General features: G+C 62.3%; 2 protein-coding genes and 1 long non-coding RNA gene across 8 annotated transcripts in view; 1 reads left to right on the top strand and 2 right to left on the bottom strand.

The window, feature by feature from the left end:
• The window catches only part of PUF60 (poly(U) binding splicing factor 60), a 12,092-nt gene extending 438 nt beyond the window's left edge, over positions 1–11,654 (top strand). The window contains exons 2-12 of one of the 6 annotated variants that reach the window (XM_029923501.1): positions 3,793–3,888; positions 6,144–6,239; positions 6,344–6,433; positions 7,336–7,386; positions 9,508–9,669; positions 9,748–9,840; positions 9,977–10,190; positions 10,270–10,460; positions 10,603–10,738; positions 10,910–11,145; positions 11,228–11,654. In XM_029923501.1, the coding sequence (XP_029779361.1) occupies positions 3,793–3,888; positions 6,144–6,239; positions 6,344–6,433; positions 7,336–7,386; positions 9,508–9,669; positions 9,748–9,840; positions 9,977–10,190; positions 10,270–10,460; positions 10,603–10,738; positions 10,910–11,145; positions 11,228–11,527 (1,665 nt within the window). In that variant the 3' untranslated portion in view covers positions 11,528–11,654. The remainder of the gene's footprint in view (positions 1–3,792; positions 3,889–6,143; positions 6,240–6,343; positions 6,434–7,335; positions 7,387–9,507; positions 9,670–9,747; positions 9,841–9,976; positions 10,191–10,269; positions 10,461–10,602; positions 10,739–10,909; positions 11,146–11,227) is intronic. The other 5 variants (XM_029923497.1, XM_029923502.1, XM_029923499.1 and 2 more) reach the window with 5 other exon arrangements.
• Positions 4,287–8,387, bottom strand: LOC115278997. The gene is made up of 4 exons (XR_003903153.1): positions 8,185–8,387; positions 6,493–6,592; positions 5,390–5,486; positions 4,287–5,278 (listed from the first exon to the last, which is right to left on the bottom strand). It is a non-coding gene; the product is annotated as an uncharacterized LOC115278997 (long non-coding RNA).
• Positions 11,655–11,680: 26 nt separating the features above from the next.
• Positions 11,681–11,986, bottom strand: part of LOC115278878 (protein scribble homolog) — a 2,625-nt gene continuing 2,319 nt past the window's right edge. The window contains exon 11 of the mRNA XM_029923347.1: positions 11,681–11,738. Within this exon, the coding sequence (XP_029779207.1) occupies positions 11,681–11,738 (58 nt within the window). The remainder of the gene's footprint in view (positions 11,739–11,986) is intronic.

Below are 11,986 nucleotides of genomic sequence, written 5' to 3'. Positions count from 1 at the left end.
CAGGGACCCCGTCCTGTCTTCCTTATTCAGGAAGGAGAGAATGTGATCTCATATCATGTTTCTTGAGTCGTTATTTTCCCCTAGGCGCAGTCCGAGTTCGGGGGGGGGGTGAGGGGGGGCACTGGGGAACTAGAGGTAGTCCCAGCCGTGTTCGGGGGTCAGATGGACCCTGAGGACCAGTTCCCACCCACGGGGGCCATGTATACTGCGAGCCCGAGGGCCCTGTGCTCAGGGTGGTGTGGGCGCCCAGAGGGACGAGCCTCTCCCTCCCCTGCTGGGTGCTCACCTACCTTTCAGTCACCTGGAGCGATTGGCATGGACGGAGAGCGCTTACATGGGCCACACTTCATGCTGAAGTCTTCCTTGACCCTTTTTTTTCTTCCTGCTCGGTTTAAATGACTGATTGTTCTCCTGGACCTTTCAGGGCATCATGTCATCTCTTTAGTCCCCTGCACCCTGCCCCGCCCCACATGCGAGGTGGCATGGGGAGGTCTGTCTGAGAAGGTACCTCTTGCAGGTGCCTGGAGGCTAGACTGATGGGGAAGACGTCTGAGGGTCAGGAGTGCACTTAGGCTAGAACTAGGTCTTGGCCAGGCCCTCTGCTGGGGGCCGACACCCCTGAGGGAAACTGGACCTGTGTCACTGGGGCAGGCCCAGCCTCCCCGGGGAGAGAGGCCCCAGCCTGTGAAGGGAGCCCAGTGTGGGATTCTCCAACCGTGCTAACTCTTCTACCCTCCGTCTGCCGTGTCCTGCCTCCTGTTGAAGTCGCAGGAGCAAATGACCTGCCTGAGAGGGAAGTCAGAAGCTGATAGAGGGCTGGTGACTGTCTTGGACAGTGGGGGAGAGGGAGGCTTGGCGACAAGGACCCAGGCTCCTGGGAACGTGTGGAACGTGGGGGAGGAGAAGCCAGTGACGAGCGGGCGCTTGGTCTCCCCCAAGCCGCCTGCAGCAGCCTGGACACCGAGCCCGGGCCTTGGTGGGGGCTGCAGCTGGCTGCACCCTGCACTCGCGGAGACTGAGGGATGAGTTGGGCTCAGCTCTGCTGTGGCACAGCGCCAGACGGAGCTGACCTCACGGTAGAGGTGGCCATGGGCAGTAAGTCTGAGTTCTGTAAACTGAGCTTTCCAACAGGAGTGTTTGTTGCTAATTTGAATTCTCTCAAGAGGTTAACACATTCATACATTAATGGGTGTACAGAAACCATGAAGTTTCAGGCTTCCATCAGACTCTGGGAGTGAGGTCCAGCTCGGGTCTGACATGTTCCTCTTCTAACCTTCTCCGTGGACGGCTCTGTAGCAGCCCGCTTCCGACTGTCGTAGGTGGGCACCGTGAGAGCCTGCTCAGCTCTGCGGGACGTGGGGTAGAGTGGCACGGAATTTGGCCGACAGTGACCAGTGGGGAAGGACACAGGAAGATGCAGAAGTGCCGCTTGTCACTACTGTGCCTTCCACCTGTTGGCTGCAGAAACAGGCCACAGCCCCTTCCTATCAGGGATGTGGTCTCCTGGTGGCTTTGTGTGTCTGTGACCTACCACTGCATTCTTCCTGCCTTTTACCGCTGGGCTCACTCCAACTTGGGCCATTACTCTTGATTTTCGTCTGTGTGGCAGGGGCGCCAGACCCTCTCCTTTCCCTGTGGGCTCTGGTGCTTGCTTCTTCTGGAGCAGGTGGTCTGCACTGGACTCCTAGGCCTTCCCTGGCTGCCTCACTCAGCACGCTTCAGCCCCGTGCTTCGTGTCCTGCGCTTTCGGGGTTTTCTTTGTGTTGTGCCCTACAGAAGTCTTCTCGTGTGCGTGCCACTTGGCATGCATCTTGCCTTGTTTTTGGTGCATTCGAAGTGCCCTTCACAGAGCCCAGGCGTCTGGTGGGCAGCGCGGCACCGTGGAAGAGCACTGAACAGATGGCGGGCGCCCTGCGGCAGCTCTGCTCTGGGGAGCGGGCGCTGGGTGTCGTGCCCGTGCTGATGGTCACTGACCTAAGGCTTGCCTGCCCTGTGCAGGGACGGCCTTGATCCTTTACACAGGGTGACCCACTGAGCCTGCGTGCCAGCCCGGGATGCGGGCCTGACGGGTGCACCCCTGCAAATGTTAAGTAATTACTTACGCTTTTCTAGTGTTTCTAATGGAAGTAATCCTCTGCGCCCTGGCTCTTGAGCAGTGGCAGTGCTGGAGTTTGGGTCCCAGAACCACAGGGCTGCACTGCCTCCCACAGGGGACTCCTCACCCCGCTGTCTGATGTGGGGAGCTTTGTGGCTGGAAAGCCTCCTGTTTTCATCGCCACAGGGCGACAGCATGTGACCGTCTGTGATCACGAATGGCAGTTCTCGCCAAGCTTTCTTAGCATCTGCTCAGAACAGAACCGTGGGCTCTGTGGGACTAGCAACTTGGTGTCCCAGGAGGTGGTGGCATGTCCCTTGCAGTCTCCCTGCTGGACTGACCGTCACTCAGAAGTGGCTGCTCAGTGGTGAGCTGCCCTCAGCGCCGACCGGTTTCTCAGGCTGGCTGGTCCGGGAGTTTGGGAGAGCAGGAGGTCGTTCATAAGCGGGCCCGCGTTGGTACTGTTCACAGGCGCTGGATCGCTTCCCCGGACCTGATTTCTCGCGGTGAGCGTCGAGGGGGCAGCCTCGGCTCCACATGTGCTCCTGGGGGCCCCAGGGTACTTGAGGCAAGCCCGACGTGGACCCTGTCCCCGGCTGCTGTACACCCACTCTGTGGGGCCCGTCAGAAGGGTCCCCCGTCGTTTGGCTCTCCGGGGCGTTGTGTCGCTTGTGCGTCTGCAGACAGGCTTGTGTCGTTGTCTTCTTCGGGGCCACAGGGCCTGAGACTCACTCTGACCAAGTCAGCCCGGTCTCTGGATTTGTGCCCAGGGCTCCAGGGTGGGCGTGGCTGTCTCCTGTGCTCCTAGACGCCCGTGCGTCTTGTGAGAGTGGCGCGTGTTCTGCTCCCAGTTCCCACCGTGTGGGCGCAGGTCTCCCAGCCCTTCCTCCAAGCACGCCCCCCCCACACACACACAAGCGTTGCTGCCCCCTGCCTGCGGCATGTCTTCTGCTCCTGCTGTCCTGCTAGGTTGAGAGCTGTTCTTCCCGTTGGGCTGGCTCTGCGTCGCTGTGCTCCATGGTCCCTCTGGGTGTGGGATGTGGCCAGGCTCTCAGCTGCCCTCCCTGGAGTTAAACAGCCGGACAGTTGGACTGCGGGGGTAGGGAGGCTTGTGCACCAGACCGCCTACCTGACCCTCTCATTCAGAGGGCAGGAGGGTTTGGGGCCTGGGCTTGGCCAGAGCCTTTGGAAGGCACCCGGACTGATGCTGAGCCCAGACATGTGTGCAGGGTGCTAGAGGGGTCCCCCCGTCTGCCTCAGGAGGGGAGATGGGCTGCTGGGCCCCTTGTCGGCTGCCGGCAGGAAAGAAACCCATCTTTAAGACCTCCGCCGTGTGGCCAGAGGGCAGTTTGAGACGAAGGGAAGGACGCCTTTCCTTGGCATGGGGCAGGAGCTCTTCTTTCTGTCCTTTCCTGTTGACTCACGGCCAACCTCGGGCTGCCCTAGGCTCTGACAGGCCAGCCCCTTTTGCCAGGACCCTGCTCAGCTGCTGGCGTCCTAGGGGAATGGGCGGCGTGGGGTGGGGTGGGGCACTGCCGGGTGCTCCAGGGGCCAAGCCAGAGCTGGTCTCTCCCTGCGCCTCTACTGTCTCTCTTTCTTGCCGTAGACATTTAGCCTTTAGTTAGGGAAGGGGAGAGAGGGCTGGGGTGGGTGGGGCTTATGACTTGTCCTTTACAGCATCTCTTTCCTGCCCGCAGCAGGTCAATGGCCAGCAAGGAGGGGGGTCCGAGCCGGCGGCGGCAGCGGCGGCGGCGGCAGTGGTGGCAGCGGGAGACAAATGGAAACCTCCACAGGTACTGACCTTAACCGTCCTTGCCCTCAGGCCCGCCTGCCCGCCCGCCCGCCCGCCCGCCTGCCCTCAGGCCTGCCCGCTCGCCCGCCTGCGCGTCCCTGGGCCCAGAGAGGTGGGGGGCGAAGTGGGAGGCGCTCTAGGGACTCTTCTCTACCTTCTGGACAGAGGTGCCTGCCTGTCCCCTCACCACCGGGCCTCAGGCCTGGCTCTCCCTTAGCGTCTGCCCTGCTTCTGTGGTGGCTCACAGCCTCCTGTGTCTTCAGACGTCGGGCAGAGAGTGACGATGGTCAGGGCAGACCCGGAGCGAGCGCAAGCCCTTAGCCATGAGTGTCGTATAAGAGGGCAGATGTGCTTTTTTGGAACATGACGGGTGTGATGATCCAGAAACACAGACTTTACTTCAGACGTCATATTTAGATAAAACAGCAAAGCAGGACAATGTGCAAGTTGGAGCACAGGGTCTGCGTGGGATTCAGGCCATGCTGTAGAGTGGGTGCGGGCAGATCTTGGCCTGCTCCGGTTTCTTTGTCCTTGGGGGCTTGTCCTCGAGGAGGCGGGGTCAGGCCTTGTCCCTGGGTGATAGGGTTCTTTGTGCTTCTCCGTGGCAGCGCCTGCCTCCAGTGGGTTCCAGTGGGGGCTGAACAAGGTGGCCTGGGGGCTGCTGGAGCTGGGCCCTTCTGTGCCCTCCCCCCCCATGATCTGCAGCTTGGATTTTGGGAAGTTACTGGGGCTAAAGCAGACAGGCAAAGAGGCCAGGGTGTCCAGCCTGCCAGCCCTCCCCTGTCCTGCCTGATGAGAGAAGGGCCTTTTGTTCACCAAGACAAAGAGGAGATTGAAAAGTTCCTAAGGGGCTGAAGGGGTTGGCATCGATTACCATGGTGACAGCCTGCTCTAGAGTCACAGCTCCTGGCTCTCGCCTCTGTCTCACTAAGGAGAACCTGGCTTGGGGCCAGCTGAGAGGGGGAGAGGGCAAGCCTCAGGGGCCAGACTGGGTCGCCAGAGGAAGGACCTCCAGGCCCCTTCTGCCCTTTGACCCTATGCTGGAAACCTAGTTCTTGGGCTGGTCAAGATGGTGATTCCTGGGGTTTGGGTCAATTCACCCCTTCCTGGCACCTTTGTGCCTCTGTCTTTGCTTCTCATGCTTGTGCTGGGGGTCAGTCTGACTCCTCTGCTGTCCCTCTGGAGGCTGTGCTGGGAGCTGCAGAGCACCCCCTCTGGAGGGGGCTGGTGGTGGCCTCTCCCTGCAGTTGCTGGGGCGCCCTCAGGCCCTTGGAACTGGCGGGCAGGCAGGTGTGATCTAACTCCTGACACACACACTCTTTGGTCTGGTGGCTCTGGCTTCTTTCTTGCTCACACGGCTGTATTCTTTACCGTGCAGACAGCTTGGAAATCTATTTTGGCGGAAGGAATGTAACCTTAATCCTAGCTGCGTTTGCTCTCATATGCAGCAGGCTGTATCTGCTCCCCCACCCCCCAAAATGTCTCCGGGTCCCCATGCCCACCTGGCTACAATACCGGCACGCCCACTTTTTTTTGTGGCTGGTCTGTTCTTGGTTTCTCTTCCCAGGGCACTGGAGCCTTCCTTGAGGCTGTGGTGGCCTGAGAAAGCAGCTCTGGGTTGTCAGCAGTGTGCAGGGAGAGGGGTGGGGCGCTGCAGGAAGGTATGCTGGGAGGGAGGCCCTTTCCCATACTTGATCCTTGAGGAGTCCCTGGAACTCCACCTAGTCAGGGCCGCTGAGTCTGTGACCTTGGCCGGGTCCGTGGGAAGGTGTGGAGGGCAGAGGTGGACGCCAGGCAGTCCGGGCACAAGGAGGCCCAGCACGTCCAGAGAACCATGGCCCCTTTTTCTCATAGAGGGTGACTAAAGCCAGCTGTCCTGCTCTGTGTGGGACAGGTTCTGGGGTCAGACTTGCTGCAAGGGATGGGCCTCTCTTGCTACTTGCTGCTTGTCTTGGTACCTCCTGAGGAGGCCATTGTGGCCTGGGCCCTGAACCTGCCCTGGGTTGTCCAGAGGCCCCCGAGGTACCTGCCTTCCTCAGTATGTGTCCTGCCCATGCGTCTTGGGAGAGACCACACTGGGGACAGGGACAGGGAGAGCAGAGGGCAGACGCACATCTCGGCCAGGCCGGAGACAGTCTGCGAATGGCCTGGGCCAGAGGCCGTGTGCTGTCCGGGAGGGAGACAGGTGGGTGGGGCTCCTGGGGCCATAGGAGGGAGGTCTTGAGCTTATTCTCAATGACCCCCTCCCGCTCCCAGGGGACAGACCCCATCAAGATGGAGAACGGGCAGAGCACCACCGCGAAGCTGGGACTGCCTCCTCTGACGCCCGAGCAGCAAGAGGCCCTCCAGAAGGTGAGAGTGTCCCCCCCCCCACCGGGGCCACGGGTGTGGCGGGGGCTGGGCACCGGGGCCGAGGGGCCGGGCCCCCCAGTGCTCCTCACCACCCCCTCCCGCAGGCCAAGAAGTACGCCATGGAGCAGAGCATCAAGAGCGTGCTGGTGAAGCAGACCATCGCGCACCAGCAGCAGCAGCTCACCAACCTGCAGGTGAGCCGCCCCGCCCGCCCCCCCCCCGGGGCCGCCCCGCCCCTCCCCGCGGCCTCCACCTCCTGCGCCTTCTCTTCCTCCTCCTGTGCCTCTGGCCGTCCCCACAAGGCGTTGTGGTTCTGTTGCTCAAGGACTCGTTCTTGGGACGCCCAGGTTTCTCTGTGAGGCATGAGTGGCCCAGCCTTACCCATCTGCTGAGTGCCCGTGGCCCCTTCCCCGCCCTTCTCTGTAGCCCTGCCCCGAACCCTGAGTTGGCTCCTCCTCTTGGACTTGAAAGTGATGCCTCAGCTTGCCTCTGCGCCCAGTTGCAGGTGCAGCATGTAGGGGCGTTCCTCCCCACCCCCACGGCCTCGGATAAGAGCCCTCAGGCCCCGACCCCTGCCGTGAGTCCAGACCGCCTGGGCTGGGGTCCAGGACAGAGCAGACAAGCTGGGGGCACTTCCAACAGGGCCCTGTTCCGGCCCTGTGACCGGAAGCCACAGTGGCTATGGGGAATAGGCCAGGGCGAGGCTGACAGGTACCTGGGCCTCGAGCCCCTTGCCCCCTGCCCAGCCCTCAGACATCCACACTGCCAGGAGATGCCCTGGCTCTTCACCGTGCTCCGTCCGCACCCTCCTCCTCTTCCTCCTCCTCCTCCTCCTCCTCCTCCTCCTCCCCTCCCCCTCCTCCCCCTCCCTTCCTTCTGCCCCGCCGGCCAGGCTGCGGGGCGGGGCACCTGGGGCTCTGAGGCCCTCCCTGGGCAGGTGCCGGCGGCTGGCCAGTTGGCTGGCAGTTTGGGAAGGCAGGCGGGCCTCCCTGGCAGGGCGGGGACTCCGGGCCTTGCCGCTGTCTGCGTGAGGTGTGACAAGAGCGGGAGACTGCTCGGCTCCAACAGACTGAACTCTGTCTTTACTGTCTTTCAGATGGCAGCAGTGACAATGGGCTTTGGAGATCCTCTCTCACCTTTGCAATCGGTCAATAGAAATGCTCACTTCTTCCGGGGCTCATGTCCTTAGTCAGGGCTAGAGGGGGGCAGTGCAGCCCGCGTGCTGGGGACCTTGCTCCCCTAGCCGGCCCTGCCCGCCAGCTCGGGACGAGCGCAGCAGAGCGCCAGGCGTGGCGGGGCCAGTGGTGTGGGCGGGCACCCACCCGGGACCGCCCCTGGGGAGGCCTCCATCTGCTCTGAGGTCCTGCCTTAAAACTAACGGCCAGGTAACTGCGGAGGGCAGCAGGCCAGGAGGGCAGCTGCCCACGCCAGGCCCACCTTCACACATGTCGCCTGCACGCACGAGGCGCAGCGCCTGGGCCTTCAGCTCTGCCAGTCTCCAGGCTGCCCGGGCTCATGGGTTGGGATCAGGCCCCCGAGGAGAGACGAGTCCAGCTCCCAGCCCCATCAGACCCTGGAGGGAGGATGGATGGATGGGGTGGGGGGCTGGAGGGGGGCGTCCCAAGCAAGCAGGAGAGGGAAGGGCAAGAATTTGGTCCTCTGGGCCTGGCTGTCAGCAAGGGGTAGAGGCCATGCAGCCGGGGAGCAGGCAGGGGCTGAGCCCAGAGTGGGCCAGGGAGGAGGCAGAGGCGATGGCTGCGGCCTTGGCTGCTGTGGGCGGAGGAGTCTGGGAAGGAGATGCTCCTGCATCCCCTGGGGGTCAGCCCTGGGTGTGCCGCTCTCACAGGGGAGATGTGGCCCTGTCTGAGGGCCAGACAGACCCGATGTCCTCTCTGGGAAGCGTCTGTCTGTGGGGAAACGTCAGGGAGAAGGGCTCTTGGCCTACCTGCTGTTGGGAAGCCCACCCTGGAGAAGAGACGTGCTCTTATCCGGGGGGATTCTGGCCTGAGGGGTAGATGGTTTCACCTGTGGGGTGCCTGGTGCGAGAGGGGACATAGTTCCACATTTGCTGGTCCTTGGCCTCCGCCGAGGGGCCCAAGGCCGACTTGTCAGGAGCCCAGTTTGAGGAGGGCAGTCCCATTTGGGGGGAATTCCTAGTTTGGGGGATACATGGATCTTGTTTTTAGGCTCCTCTTGGAGGGAGGGGGTGGTCTGGTCTTCATACGAGGCCAGTTGGTGTCTAAAGAGGGAAACCAGCCTCTGGTTACGGGGGGCCTTTTGAGGGTGCGGGGAACCCGGGCTCACAGAGGGGCTAGAGCCAAGGTCCCATCTTCTTTGCCTGCCCTGGGCCTACGATGCCACCCCAGGGCCCAGCTCCTCCTGGCAGCCCACTGCATATGGCTCTGGGAGACGCCCCACCTAGCACATCACGTGTGAGGTGGCAGGAGTGGGAACCGCACCCCTGGGGGCCATGGAGAGGCCCCTGATCCAGGCTCGCCCCAGTGCAGAGGCAGGGCCTGCTGGGCCTGGCCCTCCCTGCTCCGAGGAGCCCTGGGGCTTCTCTTTTTGGCAGCTCTGCCACCTTCTGGCGTTCCTGGGGGCCGGGCCGTGGGGCTGCAGGGGTGAGCTCCAGCCAGCCCTTTTTTATCAGGTGTTCAGCACCTTGGGGGGCTCGCACAGTGCTAAGCCACCCCCCCCGCCCCCCGAGCTGGCCCTGCATGAGCAGCTGCTCTTTGTTCTCTCTGCAGGGAGCCCCCATCTGGGCTCCTGACCTCCTCCCCTGGGCTCTCTTCTGGGCAGTAGCTGCCCTGTCTTCTGCCCCCTGTCTTGCCTCCACACCAGTGGGTCCCTCCGGCTTGGCTGGCTTCCCCTTCCCTCTTCTGCTAGAGCACTTGACCAGGACCCTGGGAGGATCTTCCAGCCCAGCTCGGGGTGCCTGGCCCCCAGACTGGAAGGTGGGCAGGGTGGGAGGGCGCACAGCCCTGCCTCCCAGCCCCTTGTCAGCTTGGCTGCCAGTCTGCCTGGGGCCTGGACGGGCCGGGGTGCGTCTGTGTCCTGCCTCTGGGCCTGGCCCTCCTTCCCGGGGGTCGGGGGCCTATGGACCCCTGCTCCCCTAACTTGCAGGAGCTGGGCCTGCATCTTGTTGCCGTGTGGGGAGCCCTCCCCACAGCGGAGCTGGATAGGTGGGCCAGGAGGGGAGTGGGCTGCCCGGCCTCTTGCCACCCCCTCACAAGCCAGTGGCTCTCTTTCCCCTTGTGTCCTGCTCCAGATGGCGGCTCAGCGGCAGCGGGCGCTGGCCATCATGTGCCGGGTCTACGTGGGTTCCATCTACTATGAGCTTGGGGAGGACACCATTCGCCAGGCTTTTGCTCCCTTTGGACCCATCAAGAGCATTGACATGTCCTGGGACTCCGTCACCATGAAGCACAAGGTGAGATTTAGTCTAACCCTCCCCACCCACCCCTTAACCCTGGGCCCTGTCGGCCTAACGACTCACTCGTATGTCTAGGGTTTTGCCTTTGTGGAGTACGAGGTCCCGGAAGCTGCGCAGCTCGCCTTGGAGCAGATGAACTCAGTGATGCTAGGAGGCAGGAACATCAAGGTAGGGTCCAAGGAGGTGGGCCTCAGGCTGGCACGTCGGGGGTGCTCTATTTTCAGTCCCCTGGGAGATGCAGAGAGGCCTGAAGTGGCCAGGCCTGGGCTGACTTGGGGCTCGTTGTCCCCGGCCTCTCTCCCAGGTGGGCAGACCCAGCAACATAGGGCAGGCCCAGCCTATCATAGACCAGCTGGCCGAGGAGGCACGGGCCTTCAACCGCATCTATGTGGCCTCCGTGCACCAGGATCTTTCCGACGATGACATCAAGAGTGTATTTGAGGCCTTTGGCAAGATCAAATCTTGCACGCTGGCCCGGGACCCCACCACTGGCAAGCACAAGGGTTATGGGTTCATTGGTGAGTTTGGGGAGACCGAGGTGAGGGTGGGGCCCCCCTGTCACTGCGGCTAACCCTCCCCGCTGCTCCTGCCTTGCAGAGTATGAGAAGGCCCAGTCATCCCAGGATGCCGTGTCTTCCATGAACCTCTTTGATCTGGGGGGCCAGTACTTGCGGGTGGGGAAGGCTGTCACACCCCCCATGCCCCTGCTTACACCTGCCACACCCGGAGGCCTCCCACCTGCTGCTGCTGTGGCCGCAGCTGCAGCCACAGCCAAGATTACAGCTCAGGTGAGGGCTGGTGCGGTTGTGTGGTTCATTTGTGGGTGACCGCTCCTCTTTCTCCCTCATCCTTTGGGGATTGGCTCTTTGTGTGGTCTAGAGTGGAGGCAGCCAGATTGGGTACTGAGTGTGGTGGCTTTCTGAGTTGCAGGAAGCAGTGGCTGGAGCAGCGGTGCTGGGTACCCTGGCCACTCCTGGACTGGTGTCCCCTGCACTGACTCTGGCCCAGCCTCTGGGGGCTTTGCCCCAGGCTGTCATGGCTGCCCAGGCCCCAGGAGTCATCACAGGTGAGTCTGGGTGGGACGGGGCATTCCTCCTCCTCCTGCCCCTTCTCTGCACATAGGCCTCTGTGACCGGGACAGGCCGCGGCTCAGGCCTAGCTGAGTGGTGCTCTGCTGCTTCCTGGGAAGGGCAGAGAAGGGGGAAAGTGACCGCTGGACCTGGTGGGTTTGCTGCAGGTGTGACCCCAGCCCGGCCTCCCATTCCGGTCACCATCCCCTCTGTGGGAGTGGTGAACCCCATCCTGGCCAGCCCCCCAACGCTGGGTCTTCTGGAGCCCAAGAAAGAGAAGGAGGAGGAGGAGCTCTTCCCCGAGTCGGAGCGGCCAGAGATGCTGAGTGAGCAGGAGCACATGAGCATCTCTGGCAGTAGCGCCCGCCACATGGTGATGCAGAAGCTGCTGCGAAAGCAGGAGGTGGGCCTCGGGCTGGAGGGCTGGGGGCGGGGCGGGGTGACCAGCCCAGCCATAGCTCTCAGCTGTCCCCTCTCCCGCACAGTCCACGGTGATGGTTCTGCGTAACATGGTGGACCCCAAGGACATCGATGATGACCTGGAGGGGGAAGTGACCGAGGAGTGTGGCAAGTTTGGTGCTGTGAACCGTGTCATCATCTACCAGGAGAAGCAGGGCGAGGAGGAGGACGCAGAGATCATCGTCAAGATTTTTGTGGAGTTTTCTGTAGCCTCTGAGACTCACAAGGCCATCCAGGCCCTCAATGGGCGCTGGTTTGCTGGCCGAAAGGTGGTGGCTGAAGTGTATGACCAGGAGCGTTTTGATAACAGTGACCTTTCTGCGTGACCTTGGCCCTATTCCCTGGACTTGCACTTGCTCCTTGTTTCCTCTGGGTTTTATAGAGTGATTTGTTGGTGTCTCAGGCCTAGCCACCCAGCGTGGGATAAAGGTGCAGATGCTGTTGGCCCTGAAAGTCCCTGTGTGACGGTGGTCCTGTGCTTATTGGCTCCCGGAGGTCTGCCCAGGGGAAGGGATGGGCAGAGGGGGCCTTGACGGCCTGCAGGAAAACGGGGGAGGAAGGCGTCGGCAGCGCTCAACAACGGCCTGCTTGGTTACACCCTGCCCTGAGCAGCCCAGTACAGCGGTGGGGGCTCTCCTGCTGCCTGGTCCCCACGTCGCCTGTGCAGGTTTAGTGCTGAAACACTGGCACAGAGCACCTCAAGCCCCAGGACAAACTTGTCCCGGAAATGGAGCAATGGCTCCACCTGTCGCCTTGCCCCCGAGGGAGCCCAGGTCCCGGTGGGA

This window comes from Suricata suricatta, chromosome 15 (genome assembly GCF_006229205.1).
Source record: "Suricata suricatta isolate VVHF042 chromosome 15, meerkat_22Aug2017_6uvM2_HiC, whole genome shotgun sequence".
Lineage (NCBI taxonomy): Eukaryota > Metazoa > Chordata > Mammalia > Carnivora > Herpestidae > Suricata > Suricata suricatta.
This window is presented reverse-complemented; position numbering and strand designations above follow the sequence as displayed.